This window comes from Physella acuta, unplaced genomic scaffold (genome assembly GCF_028476545.2).
Source record: "Physella acuta isolate Inbredline_101_S28 unplaced genomic scaffold, ASM2847654v3 ptg000674l, whole genome shotgun sequence".
NCBI lineage: Eukaryota > Metazoa > Mollusca > Gastropoda > Physidae > Physella > Physella acuta.
In genome coordinates, this window is record NW_026732193.1 from 6094 (window position 1) to 29763 (window position 23670).

Here is a 23670-nt window from a genome sequence, read left to right on the forward strand (position 1 = left end):
GTTGCCTAATTTGTCTTTTAACACCACAAAACGATATAGAAAACAATAAATATTGAATATAGAATATATATTTAAAACTGTGAGTGACCACCCCCCCCCCTCCCCACCACCCCTCCCACAGGGTGTTTTAAGAGTCATTTCTCCATCGCACCCGGAGAAAAATGTCTGGAAGTTTTTTAAATAACTTCGTTTGGTTTACAAGTTTAAAAATCTGGCATTGTCATAATTGTACCGCTTTTAGACCCAACGATTTTTTCGATGATTTGTTGTGATGAAATGAATTCCTTGTACTGAATTTAGTGCATCTGATTTACAATGTTAAAACTATTAGTATTTGTAAGTGTAACTGCACTATGTTGTGCAGAAATTGACAGGCTTCTTACAACTGCTCTACCCTGGACACGTTACGAAATAAAAAACGAACATCCTGCTGAATCAACTCAACCTAGTCTTCCTGGTTCTCCTGCCACTCCTGGTCAATCAGATTCAGAAACTGTTCAAACAGGCTTAACTGTTAAGCAATCAAATCAATTAGATCTAGATCTGGATCCATATGTAGATCTACCAGTACTACGTCACGCATTGGTAAGCTGCTCAGAGTTCATAGTGTTTCTTCCAGACTTTTTTCTCCCGGGGGGGGGGGGGGGTGAACATTTTTCAGGGGAAGGGGGGCGGACACTAGAATGTGACTAGAATCTAGATTCTAGTAAAAGTGTATGTTTACTAGATTTCTAGATCTATGTAAAATTAATCTCGTTCGGAGGGGGGCGGTAGAGATGCCTGTAAGAAACTCTGAGTTCATACACTTTTTAAAGAGTTCGACAAAGACGTCCTCTTTATTTAAAAAGTTTAATTCTAGTTTCAGTCTTCATTATTGTAATTTGAGGTCTTAAATAAACTTACTTTACTTTAAGTTTATAATAAATAAAATCTTAAACTTTAAGTTTTAAATAATTATGTTAAATGATTTCTAGATTCTAGAGAAACTAGATATAGATCTATATATAGATCTCTGGATCTAGAATCTAGACTCTATTCTCTAACTAAAATATTAAATATTAAAATAAATGTCACAGTCTGAGTAGTAAGTCAGTAAGGACTGTAAAATCAGCCGAATGTATGTAGTAATGTTAAAGAAAGGTGACTAATTAATTAATATGGCACTTTAATTAAATACACGAATTGTGATTATTTTTGTGTCAAATAAAATAGATAATTGAATAATATTAAAAAATAAAATACAGGCCAGAAATTAACTTCACTCAGCAGTCGATGTTTGAGAGCTAGATTTGCTACATAAACAAGGGTCATATGTAAATTACAGTGGTTTCCCCAAAAATTCTAATTATTACCAAAAAATAACTTGAAAAAGATTGCTGCTAAGTCTAAGTTAACAAGCTTGGTTGCAATTTTAATTTTTTTCTGGAGAGTTTGCGCCCAGGCAGGTGTTCTGCATAGGCGCTCAGGGGTACTACTTAAAAAATGCCATACACATAATGTGCTGCTATATGTATAATCATTGACAAATTCAAATCAGGTGTGTTCACCTGCGACCCCCAGCAGTCAGGTGACCTGTAAGTACTATGGCGCCTACAATTGTTTCAAAAATGTCTAAACCCAACCAGGATTTTCTCTCTGTGCCCCTCCCATAGTGTAACCTTTGGTTCCTAAAGTCTGAGTTAGAATCACAGACTAGGTGCTTTTAAACATCTCAGAGTTCATCCAGCTAAGATGGGTACCTGTTATTTTGGTAAAGTAAAGGCAGAGCTACATAGAACTGAACATACGACCTCTGTATCCCTCTGTAAGCGATGGTCATCTTGACAAGGAACAATAGTACAACCATGGTTAACATTTTTACGAGGGTCACACATTCCACAATATATTTCAATGGTTTCCTTTTAGAATCAAAGTTAGATTTTTTAAATGTGGTAGTCCTAAATGTTTTGTTAATGTAACTGCAATCAATGCTGTTGTTTTTCTTATAGACAAGCAAGAAGTGTTATAGATGTAGACTACACCGTGAGTGTGGGCCTGATAAAAGAGGTACATCTGTTTACAAAGTTAAAGAGTTGTTCAATTTAAGTCATGTTTTTTTATTGTTAAAATCATTTTATTAGTAAATCTTTTAAATATGTTACTTGTGGTGCTGATCTCTGATCAGTGCCATAATTTGTTTGATTTGACATGCTTAGGTATTAGAACTGTTTGCCAAGCCATATAGAAGTGGATGGTGTGATTATTTTTGTGTTCTTTTACTACTGACTCAAATATATCACAAAAATTTGAGGAGGAAAGTGTTTAAAGGCTTAAAAAGTTATATTTAAAAGATCATTTTCCATGCTGTATAATAAGACTGAATACGATTAGTTTGGCATTGTGAAAACTTCCTTTTGTTTTTCTTTTTCTTCCCTGCCATTACATATTAATAGGTTGTCTATTAACCAAATGCTTCTTCTTCTTCGTTCTTAATTTTTAGTGTTGGGAGGGATCGAGCCTTATCTGCCAGAGGGTTTGAACTCGAGACTTTTTTTTTTTCGAATTTATCAACCATGAGCTTTGCCGACTCGACCATGCTTCCATCACAATTAAGGATTACGTGTCAACTGGGTATGCGCCATTGAGGCCATTGACTCCCATTTCAGCCTGCTTTTCTTTTTGTATTTGCTTCCATAGCCTTTGTCCAACCAAGAACAAACTACAAGGCAGCAGTTGTTTGATTTTCGAGTTGTCTCTCCTAGAAGAGTGGCTCTCCCCAGCTAACGAGCCTTAACTGCCCGAGAACCAAATGCTAATACCAACAACTTAACTACAAACATTTCCTCACTTTCTATTAAAGTTTCTTATACTGGTTGAACAATATTATCAACTGCTCTGTAAAATTTGAAAAAATAAAGGAACCATTTTAAAACATCACTCCAATGGGGCAGATGAAGTATTTCTGCGATCTTGGCACACCCAGCTTCCTTTACTTTCACTAACCTTAGTCAGTTAGGCTAGGCTACCCTGAGTACCATAACTATGTAGTAATTACAATACAAAATATTAAGCATATTAGGCTATTTATAGGGGTCGGTGTGGTCGAGTCGGTAAAACTCATGGTTGCTAAACCGAAAAGTCTTTGAGTTCGAACCCTCGGGCAGATAAGGCTTGTTAGCATTGGATGGCCACTCTCCTAGGAGAGACAACTCTAAAATCAAACAACTGCTGCCTTGTAGTTTGTTCTTGGTTAGACAAATGCTATGGAAGCAAATCCAAAAAGAAAAGCAGGCTGAAATCAGATTCAATAGCCTCAATTGCATATAACCAGTTGAGACGTATACTTAATTGTGTTGGAGTGGATCCCTTCCAAAACAAAAATTAAAAACGAAGAAGAAAGGCTATTTATAGTTAGTAAAAGCACCTTAATTTTTAGAAGCCTGCAACTAAATGAATGTTACAGTATAAAGATTTTTGTTAATTACAGTTGTAATTTTAAACTGTTTTCTTCTCACTCTCCTTCACCAGCATCATTCAAACACTCATGTGGAAAGTTCCACAGTAAGAAAGGAGGAATAATTCTAACTGTGGACCTACCTAACAAGTCTGAGCTTAATACTGTGACAGTTTGTAAAAACTCTAAACTCAACGGTGCTAAAATTAAGGAGGAACTGAAGCAAATAAGGAACAACAAAAAGTGTGCCAATAGGTATGTTTTGGAGCTATTAAACTACATAACTTAAGATAAACAATAGGCCTTCATTACTAAATATTTAAAAAATTCTTTGGATCCTGGTCAAAGATCAATTTAAACATTGTGTCCAAACATTTTTGAAGGATAAATTAGGAACTGTTAATAATAAATTGTTAGAAGAATAAAATAGTTAATGATAAAACAGAATTTGAAAAACTACAGTTCTTTTAGCGATTTGTTCTTTATAATAGTTTTTTTGTAAAATTTAAAATAAATCTAATGGTATGAATTTAACACTAGTCTTGAAAAATTTTTTAGTTAAAAGCACTTGGTCTAGATTAAATATTAATGGTTTGTCATAAAATCGCCGAAAGAATCTTGCTGATTATTTTTTTTTTATGTTTCAAAAGTTTTGCTAATTTCACATTGATTTTTATTTCATGTTTCAACGGTTGTGGTAATTTCACATTGATTTTTATTTCATGTTTCAACAGTTGTGCTAATTTCACATTGTGTCCACTTGAAGCTAAATCCAGCAATGACTGTTTTCAAAGGTAGGGTATTAAGTATAGGATTATATTTATATTTTGTATGTTTAAATTAGGGACAGCAATGTCAAATAGTAGAGCTTACAAGTCTCAAGTCGGGATCCCGGGCTCGAGTCCGGAGGAAGTCCCTTGATCTATTTGGCTCTGATACATTTGTGACTCGTATTGCGAAAACAGGCTGACCACACTATCCTCCAGTATGCTGAGGTCTTAGAAACATGTCTTGGGCATAAACATGAAAAGATGATCATGTTTAAATTATCTTAATGTCTTTTGCAATGACCTGTTTATTTCCAATTCATCAGGCAACCCCTTCAGATGTATGTGTCTGAGAGTAATAGAATCTACGACATCTTTACTGGAGAAAACATGATGTGTCATAACTGCCTGGTAATGCTGTCACTGTCAGCACAAGTAGGCCAACAGGGTCAAGGTTAGTTTTTTTTCTTTATTTATTTTAATTAGTTTCAACTTGAATAAGCAGAATGTTATTATAGACTCATTGGGTGTATTTGGTTTAGGTTAATTTAATTATTTTAAACTAAACTTTAATAAACAGAGTGTTGTTGTATATTCTTTGAGAGTATTTTGACTAATTTGTTTTATGCAAAAGGGCAAAACAGTAAATTTTGTATTACTTTTACTAAAACTTCCCAAAAACAGAGTCACTTGAGTTTATTTTCTCATTGACCTACCAGTGATCTACCAGTATTTGTATATATACTGTATCACTCATGGTCTTCTTCTTCGTTCTTAATTATTAGTGTTGAAGGGGATCGAGATTTATCTGCCAGTGGGTTTGAACTCGAGACTTTCGAATTTATAAACCATGAGCTTTTTGCAGACTCGACCACGCCTCCAACACAATTAAGCGTTACGTGTCAACTGGTTATGCGCCATTGAAGCCGATTTCAGCCTGCTTTTCTTTTTGGATTTGCTTCCATAGCCTTTGTCCAATCAAGAACAAGCTACAAGGCAGCAGTTGTTTAATTTTGGAGTTGTCTCTCCTAGAAGAGTGGCTGTCCCCAGCTAACGAGCCTCATCTGCCCGAGGGTTCTTACTCGAGACTTTTCGGTTTAGCAACCATGAGCTTTACCGACTTGACTACGCCGACCCCATCACTCATGGTGATCTACCAGTATTTGTCTCATTGACCAAACATACTATGTCACTCATGGTGATCTACCAGTATTTGTCTCATTGACCAAACATACTGTGTCACTCATATGACTGGTTATCTACCAGTATTTGTCTCATTGACTAAACATACTGTATCACTCATGGTGATCTACCAGTATTTGTCTCATTGACCAAACATACTGTGTCACTCATGGTGATCTACCAGTATTTGTCTCATTGACCAAACATACTGTGTCACTCATGGTTATCTACCAGTATTTGTCTCATTGACTAAACATACTGTATCACTCATGGTGATCTACCAGTATTTGTCTCATTGACCAAACATACTGTGTCACTCATGTGACTGGTGATCTACCAGGCATTATTTTTAACACAGGAAGTTGGCAGTCACTGCTAGATATGTGCTGTAGGCCTACAGTCAGAGAAACAGACAATTTCTATAATTGAACGTGGTCTGGCTTGTAGGAAATTGTCCTCTTATATATATCAGAGATCTTTTTCCTTTATTTTCTATAAATTATATTTTTCCTTTCAAGTAAATTTTCTGCCTAACTTTTAGATCAGATGATTTTTTTGTTCAAAGTTTCAGCTCATTTTAAATAAAAACATAGAAGTACATTGAATTATGGGGATCAGGCGGGGAAGGGGAGATAAACCTGTTAATGTTACAAGAAAGCAACTTTTGTGATGTGCTTTGTTTCATCTTATTTTGACTGCCCTGGCTAATGTTGACACATAATAACATGTTCAATCAACTGCCTATATCCATTTATACAGTTCAAACAAGATGTTTCCCCATAAGCTTGTCCTACGGTAATGGACATGATTCACACAAAACGCGGAAGAGAAGATCCTCAAAGCAGGCTAAACCTGCAGCTCATGATTTAACACTGAATGCACAGCTGGGTGGGGCGTTGAACCACACTGAGAAGATCCCCATTGATGGTAGCCGGCTGATCATTACAAACAACCCTAGGAACTTGAGCTTTGAGGGAGTCAAGGGCTCTAAGACTTCTCCAATTCATCCAAGTAAGTTAAACATAGATGTTTATGTAAGTGTACATATATATAAGTATACATATATACATACAAAAAGGCCTATAAATATAAAATCTCTCTCTATATATAGAAAGAACGGGAGATGTAATCAGGCCACTTATTATTGGGGCAGCCATTTATTTAGGCCAAATGGTAAATACATTCTGAGAGTGAATTTGTTATAAGCTTAGCCTTGGGGCAGAAAGCCTCCATTTTGGATGTGTCCTGATTTTTTGTGTCTTGTGTATAGCTCTACCTATTGGCTACACACTAGCTACACTCTTTTTCTTCAGTCACTTTTCAATAAAAATTATGAAAAAAATTCACATTGTGTTGCCATACAACATGTTTTTTTTTTTGGTATGTTTTAAATATATAATAATAAAAGGTTTTAATTAAATTAACATAATGCATGTTCATAATCTGCTGGTTTTATGTTGATTACTTTGCTGATACCATGAGAAATTTTTTTTTTATCTTGTGGTTGCACTAGGTTGGGTGTCACCTGGTGAGGAAACTGATAGTTTGGTGCTACAAAATGTATTTAACTCTAACTAGTTACTTATACAAGTACACAAAGCTTTATTTGCTGTATACTATTTAATTTTTTTTTTTAAATTGCATCTTTTGGTGCAGTTTGCACCCCTGCCCCATGATGTAACTGATGGTACCACAACATCATGGATTTTATCAAGAAAAGATTTCAATGGGTGTTGATACTGCTATAAAAGGCATAGCTATTAATTGATTTGTTTAATTAAAGTTTGGTGACTAGATTGCATTGTAGTAACTTTGTTGCTTTTTGCCTTACGCCTTGCGTCAACCTGCCCCAGCATAGGGCTAGAAGTAGCAATCTTTTTGCAACACATTTTTCATCTATATCTTGAAAATTTAAAAAGATTAACTTCATTTTGGTTGTTCAGTTTGTTGTTTAATTGTTTGTGTTGCATCTTGTTCAGTCTCATTTGTAACAGTTTACTCTAAATAGGTCAAATATAACAAACAGACACAATTGTGACTTTTAGCCCCATCTTGTCATATTGTTAGTTTTCAAAATGTTTTTAGCGCAATTTCCATTCTGGAGAATTGCGTTTATTAACTCGTCTTTTCTGGGAATGAATGGATGGATGGATGTGTGTCCGCAGCTTTAAGTCGTATCTCCTCCTCAACGAAGCAATATCGATGACTAGTTACAAAAGCAATTACGTTAAGCAAGTTACGAGGATGAACATAGGCCATAAAAATTCCGGGTTTCTTTCATGGATTTCCCGAAAAAGCCAAAAAACCTCGGAAAAATGCAGTTTTTGGCCCATATCTCGGCAACCAGACCACTTAGGGACTTGAAACATATACCAATCGATTCCTGCCATAATTTAGAACAATATTGCCGAAGAAAGTTTTCAAAAATATCCTCTCGTTCGGTCACAAATTTTAAAATTACATAAACACCTACAAACCGATCGTTCTTCTAGCTTGAACGCACCCCAGCATTATACGTCAGAGCTATTTTTAGATAACATAAGGAAATTGCGCATAAATGTCACTAGACTTTTTTAATTAACTTGTTTTTTTTTAAATTCTTGTGAAGCATCACAAGAGTTGAGTTAGACAAATCACCCAACTAATGCTAAAGGAATTTCATCTTTAACACTGCTTACAGTCATCATTAAGTTGCCTACTGCCAAAAAACCATCAATCTTGGTCAAGTAGCACAAACATTTTTTTCTACAAATGCACACATCTAAGCTAGAAATAGAGAGAAGGAAAGTGAGAACTATAGACATGTTTTTTGTTTAAACATTTGGCTAAGTGAGCTAAGATTATATGCAATAGTATGTGTATGTGTTGGCTATATGAGACACTGTTCCCTCTTTAGAGACAGGAGATGGTCCAAAAGTCACCCCTATTGATTTTAATTTGGGGAAAGTTCAGGACTCTGTAACATCTGAAGTACCACCAGGTGAGTCTACTTGTAAGATTTTTCCCATACTTTGATCATTTTGACACCTTGGTTATAATATTACCAGTATGCCTAACAAAAAAATTATAAATTGTCATGGGCAGAAATTTGATGTTTTTTGTGTTGTGATAACTTTCAGTTCCTGATTGAAGTTTTTTATTCAGCTTGTGAAAAAGTCAGCTCAATTATCTGATACTTCTCATTTACATACTTCTTTCACAACTCCTCCCTACCCCAGATATGTAACTTTTTAGGGAAGCAGGTGGAAAACTTTCTGCTTTTTAATTCTCTATTTTATTTTTCTAAAACAAAAAAGGAAAAGTCAAATTTATTTGAAGGGCAACTTTGTCATGGGCAGAAATTTGATGTTTTTTGTGTTGTGATAACTTTCAGTTCCTGATTGAAGTTTTTTATTCAGCTTGTGAAAAAGTCAGCTCAATTATCTGATACTTCTCATTTACATACTTCTTTCACAACTCCTCCCTACCCCAGATATGTAACTTTTTAGGGAAGCAGGTGGAAAACTTTCTGCTTTTTAATTCTCTATTTTATTTTTCTAAAACAAAAAAGGAAAAGTCAAATTTATTTGAAGGGCAACTTTATGTATGAAATAGAACTATGCTGGAACCTGCACAGTTCTCATTGTATTTTACTGAACATCAGCCACACTCAGGTCTCCATAACCTAAACCACCCCTCACCCACATCCCTCGAGCATGCTGATAATGAATCCACAATATGTTTTTGAGAATTACTCAAGAATACTTTAGTGTAAGTGTAAGAATATCATAATAATTTTAGACTGCTTATTATAATTTGGTAATGGCAATTGATTCATTTTAAAATTTTCTTATTGATTATTAGAAAATGTCATTGAAATGTTTTAAATAACATGAATTAACTGAACAGGTTACACTCCGATAATTTGGTGACATTTAAAAAAAAAATTATCTACTTTAGCAGATGATTGAAATTCTGGATTCATTTGTTGAAACTGTCATTTTACATAGTCAGTTATCGTCATTATGTTGGTTCCTTTTGTTATAATCTTAAACTGGACTTAACTTGTTATCTTGCATAAAAAAATAGGTGTCCAAAATATTATATTTAAAAAAAAAAATGGTACAGAACTTAATTATTGTGGAACAATGATACTTTTGTTACTAAAACTTTCTTGTTTCTGGGAGGGGGGGGGGGGGGAGGAAAGATAAGCAGCCCTGATAGATAGATACTTAAAATACACAAAAAACACATTTCAGCTGGTAAAGTAGTCTTGACTTTCTGTAACTACCGGGAACAAAAATGCCAGATGCTTATCACTAATTGTTAATTGCATTAAAAATGCAGTGTGTGCTATAGTGGAAAAATGTGTATTGTAAAAAGTGTACATGTATTTTGTATAGTCTTATTGTGAAGCAATGCAAGAGACAACTACCTAAACAAATCAACCAGCTAATACATAAGGAATTACAATACAAACAGTGCTTACAGTCATTATTGGATTATTCACTGTAAATAATAGTAACAAACCAACAACATATGTAGCCCTACATACATACATACAGAGGAGAGTGCTAGGATTTAAAATAAAATGCTTTTTTATATATATACAAAAGGCAAAGTGAACTATAACTATATCCATGCTAATTGTGTATTTATAGACTACAAAGATTTTTTTTCCATTTAGAGAACGGAGGTGACCCACAGGTGACAGGTGTCCCGCAGGTGACCCCAGGAGATGAACCAGTAAAGAATGTTGACCCAGAAACCTCTCCTCCACCAAGTCAGTTGTGCTTAGATGACTACTTAAATATAAAAATGTACATGTTTTGACTGAGTCTATGTGTTGCAATTTAAATGGGGGAAGATGGCATTTTGAAGGGTAGTGAGTATAATTTTTGACACAATGGGGGACAATTAAATCATTTATGGTATTAATGGGTGGCTGATAATCATTTGGTGATTAATTTGTGGATGTAGTTTATTGTGTGAACAGTTTCTGTGATAATGTTCCATGATCTTTGAAATGTTAGGCTATAAAGTGAATTGAGAAAAGATTTAAGATTGTTTTCATGAAAAGTCTCGAGTTCGAACCCTCGGGCAGATGAGGCTCATTAGCTGGGGACAGCCACTCTTCTAGGAGAGACAACTCTAAAATCAAACAACTGCTGCCTTAATGTAGTTTGTTCTTGGTTGGACAAAGGCTATGGAAGCAAATCCAAAAAGAAAAGCAGGCTGAAATCGGAGTCAATGGCCTCAATGGCACATAACCAGTTGACACATATCCTTAAGTGTGATGGAGGTGTGGACGAGTCGGCAAAAGTTCATGGTTGATAAATTTGAAAAAAGTCTTGAGTTAAACCTCTGGTAGATAAAGCTTGATCTCTTCCAACACTAAAAAATTAAGAACGAAGAAGAAGAAGAGTTTTCATGAAAGAAAATCAATACTTTTATTTGTGAAATATTTTGTTGGTGTTGCAGTAGCCCTGTAGATGATGTCATTTTGTTAGTTTTAATTATAAATTCTATGGATCATCTTTACCCTTCTGTGCTGAGGACATGTGGCCCCTCACAGAAAGTTCACTTCTCGTTCCAGTCTCTGACAACTTTCTTTACTTTTCCCCAAGATAATCCAACTTTTATCAGTTGCTGTACTGCTGTGCTGTAACTGCACCTGATTGTTGTATTTTTAGATGTATAGATTGTAAAAAGTATCAGCTGTTTTGCTAAATTTAGATTTTTAAAATTTTTTTTTTTTTTTGTTTTCAGCCACAACAGAAAAAGACCCTGAACCAGAACCTGATCCTTTTGTTGCTGAAGTAAGTAGCCTGCACTAGTTATTTGAAAACATTTTTCTTCCATCTCTCCACTCCCCAATATAATCGCTCAAGGAACAAATAGATCCAAAACTTTTTTCACCAATCTGGACAGTCAACATCATAAAAAACTAAACTGTCTTATAAGTCCAACTTCAATGTTTGCGATTAGTAATTAATTCCTAATGAGCTGATGAATTAACACAATTAATATATATAGGCCTATATTTTAATAGTCACCAATTTTTTTTTTTCATTACAAAGAGGTTATGTAAAAGTTGTCCAGTTTTGCTTACCTGCTGATATGATTTTGATCAAATAATTATCGTTCATTGCTATATGCATTTATATTTTAATAACTTGAAATGAAAATACATGCAGTATTCTAATTATAAAAGTTCAAGAAGAGTGCACTGTTATCAATGTTACAAACCCACTATGACGCCAACATTCTTTGCAAAGAGCACCCTACAATAGAGATAAGTGGGCAACTACATTCAATAAATAATTAAACTAGGTGATGCATCCTGCGCCCCTGTTGTAGTGAAACAAGTGACTCATAAGAGCGCCCAGCCATGCCCCTGACACATGGGCAGTCACCAAGGTGTGTTCTGCCTTACTATAACAGAGGGTGATTAACACACATGTTCAAGTCTCCCATACAGCTGTGGGGCGCATGGGTGGTAGTGGGAACACACCTGGCCCCAACAACTAGTATCCAAAAAATATAGCACAGGCATTGCTTACTTTTAAATATATCAGTTTTAGAAAGTAAGGTCAATGCACAAGAAGTAAAAGTTAATGAAACCCTATAAAATATTGCGTCACTCAGTGTCTAGAACTAGATTACAGCTAATCACGATGTGTACCGATGTGTACGTTAGTTGGTTTTATAATTTAAAGTTAAAATTATTAGATCCAGCCTACAAAATATTACACTTTATCAAAACCTTCATCTGCCAAATTTGACGCATATTTTATTAAAACATTCACTTATTCATGTCTTTTTTTTTTAAGAAACCAGAGCGGAGCAAACTGGCTGATAGTGGAAACTGCTTCAAAATGGGGAAAACTGTGTTATTTTTAATTCAGTTTGTTATGTTCTTCTACTGCTTGTAAACTTTGCTGCTTCAAAATGGGGAAAACTGTGTTATTTTTAATTCAGTTTGTTATGTTCTTCTACTGCTTGTAAACTTGTTGCTGCTTCAAAATGGGAAAAGCAGTTTTCTTTTTTATTTTCTCTAACTTCTATTTTTTTGTAAGGCTCTATGCCATATCTGCTTAAGATTGAGATTGAGGTGTCTGTTAAAGGCACTTCTTTAAGCAATTATTTATTTTTTACCCTTTGGTTTTACAATTTCTTTTTTAAAATCAGTATTTTGTTTTGATAAATTATTATTATTAGGTTACCTATCACTTGAATAAGTAACTAGCCTTATTTTGTCTGTTTAAAAAATTGCTTTTTTTCCAGTGCTATATTTTGTGTATTCAAGTAGCCTACAATATAGGCCAGAATTTTTAATTTTTTTTTATAAAAAGCTTTTAGCTACTGGAACACATCTTGTTGATTTAATTAAGTGTAAATGACTATAAACATTTTTTTCTGTTTCTGTGTCAAACAAATTTCACCATTTATCATTTATCTGTTGCACATATTTGCATGCCATGATTTTATTTTGCATTTAATTAGGCTATAATAATTTTTAAGATTTCCACTAATATAGAATGATTTTTTTATTTCTAAATTCTGAACTTTGTTGACTGATTATGCATTTTGTTTTGTTCTATTGTACTTTTTGATTGATTTAAAGAAAATTACATTTGGTCTTTTATTTGTAAAAATAAAATTTTGCTTTAAAACAAAAGGTGTTAAGTTTTTTTTTTAGAATACATATCAATAGGCCTCTAACTGACTGACAATGTTTCAAGTTTTTGTTAGCCTATGTTTGAATTACAATTTCAGGTTATTTGAATAAATCATAATCCAAAGGCATGTAAAAGAAATCTTGAATTTCATCCTGTGTAGAATGATCTAACTGTTGAATGGAAAAGATTAAAAATCCAAGAAGTAATACACAAGCCTGTACTATAAGTGGTAAACATCAAATCTGAATATTGTTGTAATTGAGTATCATGGGGCAGTTAGTCAATGATGTTATGATTGAACACAGTCTGTAGGATGTCCTTGAGTTTACCAGCCCTGAAGCATGGCAGGTAGCAGTCAAGTTTGATAGTTTAGTAGAATATCTTCACAATAATTACGAAACATCACTTCAACAAACTAGCTAAAACAGGAGACTAAATGAAGAAATGTGACGTAGACTAAAAAGACAAATACTTAGTAAAAAGTTATAGTTTGGCATAAAAATGTTTTAGAACATCTGTCAAGTTTGATTTTTTTAGTGGAATGTCTTCACAGTGTTAAATGTGGATTCTTGATGAAATCACATTAGTTTGTTTATGAGAATTTAGCTTTTTGAAAGTACTTAAACATGAATTAGTTATATTATGCTATGCGTAGGCCTGCACTAGATATGTCTTGGGAAACAATGTTGAAGAAAACCTTAGGTACTCAGTAGAAAAAGGGAATGTGATGCCTTCTGAGTTTATTTGAATACCTCTCTAGGAAACTGTTTCTTTCTCTTCAGTGCCTCCGAAGCACGACCCTCACTTGACAGAAATAGAATTTATATATAAAATATAGGTATACTTTTACCAGTGTCCACACCCCTGGAAATTTTAGTCTGCCCCCCTCCCTCCCTGCAAAATATTTCAAGTTTTTTAAAACAATTAATAGGCCTACTAGATATGTTTGCAATATTTATATTTTCCTCTACTGCTGATTCTTGTTAAATACACCAAGAATGTCTTCAGAAAGAAATGCAGCATTAGGTGTTTATTTATTATATTTAACGTCACAAATCTTAGGTCTATATAATTATAGTCTATACTTCAATGTCCTATTGTTTTCAGTTCATATATTCAACACCTACTTAATACTTATTCTCTTTAGAATGTTTTTTGTTGCTTATATAATTTATTATTAGGCCTATCAAAAATGGATTAAATGGATGATCACTGATTCATTCATAGAATTGTTTTTCTAAAAATAACATCTAGCCTACAGGGCCACTAATTTTATCTTGATTCTAAGTTATTAAAGAAAAATGCGAAAATTTTTAAATTGAAATCTATTTTTAGTAAACTTCCAAGAAACAGTTCATGTCAATTCCCATTTCCTGAATTTTTAGTCGACCATTGACTTGATTAATTTTAATTTAGCAGATCTAGATCTAGCTTAATTATTAATTAAAATAGACACAGTCTAAATCTAGAGATCTATACTTCTAAGGTCTAGAACTAAGCTAGATCTAAATTCTAAATGTACAAGTTGAAGTGAAGGTAACTTTAAACTTTAAAAATTAAATATGGTAGATTAACACTACACTAACTACTACAGTAGTACTAACTATAGTTAGTAGTAACTAGATCTAGTAACTATCTAGATCTAGTACTAGTCTAGTAACTAGACTCTAGTAGAGTTAAGAGTGGACTTACTAATACTAGACTAATAGACAATAGATCTAACTACTTTTATTTAACTAGACTTTACTAGATCTAGATCTAGTTTGAGTTAGACTCTCTAGATCAAGTAGTAGTGCTACTAGTTACTAGTACAAGTACAGTACATTGTGAGTACATAGACTTAGCTTAGTACAAGATCTAGATCTAGCTAGTCTCTAGTAGTTAGTAAGTACAGGTAGTAGCCTAAGTAGTAGGTACCAGAGGTAGGCCTACGGTCTCGGCGACACGTAGTTTACTACTCTAAGTCTAACAACTGAATAGGTACAAATATTATATTAGGTAAGAGAGACAAGGAAAGGTACATGGATAGGTTTAACATAGGGGTCGTCCATAAATGATGTCACACTCTCAGGGGGAGGGGGGGGTCCATAATTTTGTGACGAGGGGGAGGGTTCAGATGGTGCGACGTCACACTTTTGCATTATAAAAAAGCAATGTTAGAAAACGAATTTCACGTTTTAGAAAACTGATTTAATAAATTGCAATGGGAATTGATAAAAATACTCTATTTTGAAAGTGTTCAGACAAGATTTTGGAAAAATATCGATGTTTAAAGAAAAATTCAACTGCAATTTTGAGGGGGGGGTTGTAGGCTGAGGTGTGACGTCATTTTAGGGGGGGGGGGTGGGGGTCTGGCTTTTTGTGACGATGTGTGATGGAGGGGGGGGGGGAGGTAAAAATCATCCAAAAAACTGTGACGTCATTTATGGATGATCCCATACTGATAACTCATAGGCCCTATGACTCAATGACTGGGTCATAGGGTAACATACATAAGGGATAGTTACAGTAGTTTGACATAATTTAAATTTATGGATGACCCATAGCAGCTTAACTTATTCAAATACTTTTATTAAAAGACGTCTTATAGTTAGTAGGCTAAGGGATTTTAGAAAAAAATCCCTTTTTAAGAAAACAGATTGCACTTCAGGGGACGGGTTAGACTGATGTGTGATGTCATTTTATTGGGGAGAATTTTGTTTTATTTCTTAGGCGACAAGGAATTAATTACATATACAGCTCACCATTACCATGGTTGCTAGAAATAAATTCAAGTTTAAGTAAAATTTTGTCTTATTTTTGTAGGCGGTGAGGATCTACTGCTTACTTTACCATGAGTAGGTTCAAGTATGAGCTCACCAGATCAGCAGCTAGGGATGATGTTTCCAATGTTGAAAAGTTGCTCCAGCAAGGGGCTGATGTTGATCCTGTTGATAGAGGCAAGATGACCCCGTTGATGGCGGCAGCACGCTCTGGACACGCCACTGTGGTTGGTGTTCTGTTGCAATATGGTGCAGATGTGCAGCACGAAGACAAGCGCAATAAGACAGCTTTGTTTTGGGCAGTGTCCAAAGGCAATCAGTTGACGTGTGAGAATTTAATTAAACACGATGCTGATATTGAGCATATTAGAAAAGATGGATCCAGCACACTAATTATTGCAGCAAGTAAAGGTTATATAAATATTGTCAAAATTTTACTAATTGGAGTCAATGGGAAAAAAAGTTTTCTAGATCATAAAAACAAGAATGGCTTTACTGCTTTAATGGAAGCTTCAAAAGAAAATCACTATGAAATAGTGAAGGAATTACTTAAGTATAATGTTAAAATTGATGAAGTTGATTGCAAAGGGACTAGTGCTTTGTTAAAAGCAGCCAGTAGGGGTCACAGTGATGTTTTAGAATTGTTACTAGATCACAAAGCTGATTTTAATCTTACCCAGAAAGATGGGTTCAGTGCTCTTATGCTAGCTTCACAACATGGACATTTGAAGTGTGTGAAAGCCTTACTTAAACACAGAGCTAACATTGATCAGGTAAATGTTGCTGGGTGCACATCTTTATTACTTGCTGTAAGCTGTCGTGCAGTTGATAGGTTAAAAATTGTAAATCTGTTGTTAAAGCACAAAGCTGGAGTCAACGTTTGCAATACTGACGGATGGACAGCTCTTATGCTGGCAGCTCAGATGGGTCATGTTGACACAGTTGACACACTATTGGCACACGGCGCTGAATGTAACCATACAAACAACAATGGCTGGAACTCTCTTGGCATTGCAGCACTACATGGGTATTCAGATATTGTAGAGCGTTTGTTGGATAAAAAGATGACTGTTGATTACCTTGATCATGAAGGATGGATGCCTCTTTTAACAGCATCCCAAATGAATTATTCTGGAACTATTCCAACCATGGAGTTGCTTTTGCAAGCTGGAGCTGATGTTAATTTCAGGGACCCTCAAGGTTGGACGCCTCTACTAATCAGCTGTGTGTACCAACATATTGAAAATACCAGGCTTTTGCTAAACAAAGGTGCTAACATCAATCATTTCAATAACGAAGGTGCTAATGCACTTACAATTACTTTGATGAACGGTAATTTTGAAATCATGAAATTATTAATTGAAAACAAAGCAGATATTTATACAGCCAATAAACTTGAAATCACCACTTTGATGCTGGCTGCGAGATTACTAAATGAGAAAAAGTTCAGAGAATTTCTTCAGTGTGTTGAGGCTGTAAGTGCACCAAAGGTTGCAGCAGAGGGCTCCTGCACTTCTGTTATCCCAGTGAACAATAATACTTTACAAGTCGCACTACTCCCAAGCTCAGAAACATTTTTCCTAAACAACTCACACCTGTAAGTATTTTTACCTTTTTTCAGTGAACTCTGTCCCTCTGCTTGTCAAGGATCACTTGGCAGAGAATTCACATCTCTAGAAAACTCAACATCTTCCTCTCAGTACACATCATCATCATCATCACAACATCCTTGGTTCCGCTCATCAATTTTACCCCCTGAAATTTAAATGAACATGATGAATATTATATAAGTATAAGCTTACTCAGCATTTATGCACCATGTTGTAACTGCTGAAATAAACAATTGTTCTGTATTATCTCTATTTTTGGGTTTTGTACCTGATACAAAACACAATTTACCTTGACTTGTATCATTATAAACTTACACAATCATCTCAGCTTGTGTAGTTGTTTTATTGTCTAACTTCTTCTTCTTCTTCTTCGTTCTTAATTTTTTAGTGTTGGAAGAGAACGAGCCTCATCTGCCCGAGGGTTCGAACTCGAGACTTTTCGGTTTAGCAACCATGATCTTCACCAACTTGACCACGCCGACCCCTAACAATTTGTCTAACAATTTATTGTATTTGTGAATTCTTCATTAAGATTTCAATATTTACCCAACGTTTTAAAAAACTTGTGAAGGAAAAATAAACGTCCTCCTAAACCTGTTGGTACATAGGGGAGCTGAAGCAGAGTTCGTCTGTTTCTTTAATTGCAGCATATGAAGTTATTATTTGGCCAGCACTTTTCTCATCTTCTTTACTTTGATCCACTGATTGGGTCCAATAACAGTTGAGGAGAGTAGAATCAGGGAGGTCCTCGCAATCCCATGAACTGGAGTAGAGAGTTGTATGCTCTACTAGATAACTTGTGTTTATTTTTTCTGTCTCTCTATCAACAGTGGATTAAATTGTTTCATACAGCAGTGTGTTTATTTTTTCTGTCTCTCTATCAACAGTGGATTAAATTGTTTCATACAGCAGTGTGTTTATTTTTTCTGTCTCTCTATCAACAGTGGATTAAATTGTTTCATACAGCAGTGTGTTTATTTTTTCTGTCTCTCTATCAACAGTGGATTAAATTGTTTCATACAGCAGTGTGTTTATTTTTTCTGTCTCTCTATCAACAGAGGATTAAATTGTTTCATACAGCAGTTGCGGCAAGAGCTCCAGACATTACTAAAACACACAACCATGTAAGTTTTATTTTGTAATGTAGCTTTTTTTCAATTTTATGATGTTTATTCTTTTTATATGTTTTGTTCTATTTAAATTTGTTATCATCAATTTTACTTCTGACTTTTCTTTAAATTTTTTTATATCTTTTGTATATAATTGCTTAATAATATAACGTGATTAAAAAAACTTCAGTTCTTTTAAAATTTCTTTATATTTAGCACCTTTCAACTGAATTTTATGAAGCCTGTGAAATTCCTGCATGTAGATAATGTTGAGTCTGTAACAACGGGGGATGTGACCTGCGCAGCCTTTGACGGCAGTCGTATAAATATTAAATTAGAAGGATCAGAATCAGGGTCAGAAGACGACAGCTAGCCTACATGCAAATAACAATTTTGTGAATTTCTATTAAAATGTTTTTTCTTTCTTAAGTTCTAGTCTTTTGCCCATTTATAAAACTTTATTAAAATAGTCTTACAAGTAGTATTGGTCTATGTATATGAAACATTGCTCAAAACGTTTGTAGTATGGATATTTTTAATTGATATATATTATAATATGGTTTTATATATATATATATATATATATATATATATATATATATATATATATATATATATATATATATATATATATATATATATATATATATGGTTGTATTATTATTTATTTATATAGGCCTATAATCCCTGGGTAAACTTGACTAATATTTACAAAATGAAAAAAAAAATTTTTTGACACTCTAAATATTCTAGTTTAAATAATACAGATCTACATTTTATAAACTTTTTATTATTATACTTAGCTAAGCTGTTTTTACATTTGGAGTTATAAGGAACATTGTCTATAGATCTTGTCAAGCAATTGTGAGCCTCCAAAGCTTTTTATTATGTATTGTTAGATGTGTCAATTATACATCCAAGTTTAGATTTTTAGTGAATTTTGTTTTAGATGAATTTTATTATTTTAAATAATTTACAAATTTAACTTAATTTAAATGACAAAGACTGCTAGTCTTCAAAAAATAACATTTGTATATTTTTTTCTAAATTGCATTAAGAAATTTAAAAATAAAATAAATTAGGTGTAATTAATTACATTTGTTAAATTGTTGTAACTCCATGAGATTAGCCACTCCCTATTTTGAGCGGAATTTTACAGGTTGTGTGAAGGTATGTCTGAATTATTTGACTAGACCTAATGGGTGAAATGGCATCAATTTCTGTTAACACTCTTATAATAATTGTTATAATGCAAAATAAATATTATATAACAGTGAGAGAAATACATAGCAGTGACCAGACATGCTAGTAAAGGGTTAAATAACGTATTCGCTGATTTAGTTCCAGTAAAGTACAGTGATGCTTTGTAGGGTCAGATATATTTTTCTAGTGTGTTAACATTTGCCTTCTATATTTCCCCAACTCATGCTGGGTACCTGATTCAGACCAAACTGACTCTGACTTGGTGCATGCAGTTAAATGCTCCACAGCTTTCCCCCACCACTCATCAGCTGATGTTATTGTTGCAATATTATTTAAATTTAATGATCTCGTTTGGCTTTAGTTTAATTCAAAAGAAAAAATAAATTGCTAATCTATGTGAATTTGTCTTATGCTTATTATATAGGCATATACTAGATAAACAATTGAGACAATATATTTTGAATAAAAAAATGTAATGAATACTGTTGTAGTGTTAGTAGTATTATTAAACAGATAAAGATTACAAAACATGTTAATAGTGAAAAAACATAAGTCAATAAACATTACAAAACTATACAAATTGCAAAACATAAATTGATTAAAAAAATATTAAAAATTACTAAACATCAAATAAAATGTATGTTAATTAAAATGAGTCAGTAAGACGACAAAAGTTAAATTATACTTGAAATATTTTTGACACTTTTGCTGATCAGGGTTTTTTCTTAGGCATCCCTTCAGGGGTCACTCTCCTCCCCTGAAGCATATGCAACCTCCACCCCCCCCCCCCCCCCCACCAACAAAATAGAAAACATAAACATAATTCATTTTATAAATAGATACTTTATGCATATAAATGTCTGAAAAAAATATTGTTGCTGATAGTTGTAAATAATCATGTGCATATCTTTTCCTTCACTTCACATTATTCCTAATAATTATATATACAATTATACATTTCAATTCAGATTTAAAAGAGCATTGCTATCACTGTTTGGCATGGTAGTTGGCGATATTTGTTATTTAAAGATAGTTGTGATACATTTGAAATAAAGATAAGGGTCTAATGCAGTGGCGTAGGCAGGTCATAACCTCGGGGGGGGGGGGGTGCAAAACGAAAGTTTGAGGGGGAGGGGGTGCAAATCAAAAGTTTGAGGGGGGGGGGGGTGCACATCGAAAGTTTGTCCCCCCCTGTTAAAAATTTGAACATCCCCCCCCCCCCCCTATGAGACGATCCTGGCTACGCTACTTGTCTAATGATTTCGAAATCCCCAGGAAGATAGGACTCAATAACTGAGAACAGCAAGCAATCTAGGAGAGAAATCTGTAAATTCGAACAACTGCCCTGTAGTTTATTCTTGGTTGGAAACAAGCTATGAAAGCTGGCTGAAATACTTAGTTATTTTAGAAGAAATCCTTTCCAAAATTATAATTAAGAACGAAGAAGATGAAACAAAGATTTAACATTTCATATGGCAGGTCAAGTGGAGTTTCATTTACATCATCATTTGAGGATGGTGCTAGACCAGTTACTTTTCAGAGCTGGGTGTAGGCCCTACTCAGAATTTCCTACAGCTTAACTGACCAGGCAATCCTACCCTAAAACTTGGAAATTTTTTTTTTAGTCTATGCTCAAGCAGCCAGCAGTACTCAAACAAATTAACCAACTGATAGTGATTACAAATTTCAAAGACCTGTTTTATCTAGGCTTATTAATGTTTATGTCATTTAAATCTAATTTCCCTAGAAAATGTTCACACTTTCTAGCCCTCCTCCCCATATCAACGTCTTCATCAAAGTCTGCCCCTCCCCCCAGAAATATGACGCCACCTTAAGATGACCCCCAGAGCAGCACCAGCACTGTGTTACTCTAGCAGCACGTATGTGCACTACAGCACCAAGCCAGCCACTGCACCAAGCCAGCCACTGCACCAAGCCAGCCACAGCACCAAGCCAGCCACAGCACCACACAGCACCAAGCCAGCCACAGCACCACACAGCACCAAGCCAGCCACAGCACCAAGCCAGCCACAGCACCAAGCCAGCCACATCACCAAGCCAGCCACAGCACCAAGCCAGCCACAGCACCAAGCCAGCCACAGCACCACACAGCACCAAGCCAGCCACTGCACCAAGCCAGCCACAGCACCAAGCCAGCCACAGCACCAAGCCAGCCACAGCACCAAGCCAGCCACAGCACCAAGCCAGCCACAGCACTAAGCCAGCCACAGCACCACACAGCACCAAGCCAGCCACAGCACCAAGCCAGCCACAGCACCAAGCCAGCCACAGCACCAAGCCAGCCACAGCACCAAGCCAGCCACAGCACCACACAGCACCAAGCCAGCCACAGCACCACACAGCACCAAGCCAGCCACAGCACCACACAGCACCAAGCCAGCCACAGCACCAAGCCAGCCACAGCACCACACAGCACCAAGCCAGCCACAGCACCACACAGCACCAAGCCAGCCACAGCACCACACAGCACCAAGCCAGCCACAGCACCAAGCCAGCCACAGCACCACACAGCACCAAGCCAGCCACAGCACCACACAGCACCAAGCCAGCCACAAGAGGACATTATCGACTTTACTTTGTTATTTTCGTAATCAGGTTCGTTCACTTATGACATTACTTTTTTAATTGGGAATTTTACCCCCCCCCCCCCCCCCCCCCCCCGTCACAAAAAGTCCAACTTCCTCTAAATTATGTCCTCCAAAATTTAATTAAAAGAACATTTCTTTTATATATAAATAAATTAGCATGATGAACCTATATTGATCAATTCTTGTTAAAATATTTACAATTTTCATAACATGTCTTTTAAAATTCAAAATATCCGTAAACACTTTAAAAAATTAATTTTTAATTTGCCATTAAAGTGTGACAACACTTTCACCCCACAATTTCATCCGCTATTCAAACTTCATCTCAAGGGTCCACTTACTCTTCATTCTTCCCATCATCCCACTTAGGAATTGAAGTAGCCTATGTGTTTTCACACCAGCTCTATAAAACTACCCCTCTCCAGCATTGAACAAAATAATTAAACACCCGCATACATACTCAACCTGTCATCTCTCCCTACCTGTTAATTGGCCAACAGAATTTTACAAAAAGGGGTCATCCATAAATGACGTCACGCTTTTTTGGACGATTTTTACCTCCCCCCCCCCATTCCCTTCTGTCACACGTCGTCACAAAAAGCCAGACCCCCTCCTAAAATGATGTCACACCTCAGCCTACAACCCCCACACCCACATCTAACCACAGCTGTGACAGCACAACTGGCATGTCTTCTCTGCTCATGTTTTGGCTCACTGTGGCAGTCCGTCTTCTACCGTCTGGGTTTCACACCGGCTGAAGTAGAAACTGTTCTTGTAGACACTAGATCCAAGTCCGACCTAAAAAACATGGAAGATGTTGAAAAACTCACAATCTGTAACCTGCTGATCAAATGGCACCAAAAACTGGGGAAAAAAGCAACGCTCGGAGTTTTGATAAATCAGTTGGATCTGGTTCATGCTTGCGGTACTACTGTTATTGACTGGAACAAGATCAACTTTATTTTAGACAACGCTTTGCCGTAGTAGATACCAAGAAGATGATAATTGTATATATACTGTATCTATAATCGGATTCTGTGAAATTGTATTACGATGAAACCAACTGCCAGTTTAAGTAATTGGATTTAGTCATGTTATGAGATCCTCGTTTTAGTTATCAATCAAATCCCAAAGCATCTGTGATATTTTTTGTTGACAAGAAAGTTTAAGTTTTTCATCAGATCTTTAAAATCAGCACTCAGATTCATTTTATACATTTAGTATAGCCTTGTTGTAAATATAAGCCTCTATGTATTATAGACTGTGGTGAGACTTTTACATTTTAAAATAAATTATACCCATCGATCAATAAAACATGATTTTAATACATTTTT

General features: G+C 35.1%; 2 protein-coding genes across 4 annotated transcripts; both read left to right on the forward strand.

Moving 5' to 3' along the window:
- The first annotated feature begins 228 nt into the window (after positions 1–228).
- Positions 229–12707, forward strand: LOC131949092 (uncharacterized). 2 transcript variants are annotated; one of them, XM_059310852.1, is made up of 11 exons: positions 229–585; positions 1989–2046; positions 3508–3688; positions 4168–4227; positions 4527–4654; positions 6142–6393; positions 8279–8362; positions 10049–10144; positions 11131–11180; positions 12195–12229; positions 12303–12707. In XM_059310852.1, the coding sequence occupies exons 1-11, from the start codon at positions 316–318 to the stop codon at positions 12367–12369; spliced, it is 1281 nt and encodes a 426-aa protein (XP_059166835.1). In that variant the 5' UTR covers positions 229–315; the 3' UTR covers positions 12370–12707. The 2 variants fall into 2 exon arrangements, with proteins under 2 accessions (XP_059166835.1, XP_059166833.1); XM_059310850.1 differs by having other exon boundaries at positions 12195–12707.
- A 3150-nt stretch (positions 12708–15857) lies between these two features.
- LOC131949122 (ankyrin repeat domain-containing protein 50-like) lies at positions 15858–19029 on the forward strand. 2 transcript variants are annotated; one of them, XM_059310883.1, is made up of 3 exons: positions 15858–17402; positions 18246–18539; positions 18741–19029. In XM_059310883.1, the coding sequence occupies exons 1-3, from the start codon at positions 15877–15879 to the stop codon at positions 18895–18897; spliced, it is 1977 nt and encodes a 658-aa protein (XP_059166866.1). In that variant the 5' UTR covers positions 15858–15876; the 3' UTR covers positions 18898–19029. The 2 variants fall into 2 exon arrangements, with proteins under 2 accessions (XP_059166866.1, XP_059166867.1); XM_059310884.1 differs by having other exon boundaries at positions 18474–18539.
- The last annotated feature ends 4641 nt before the right edge of the window (positions 19030–23670 follow it).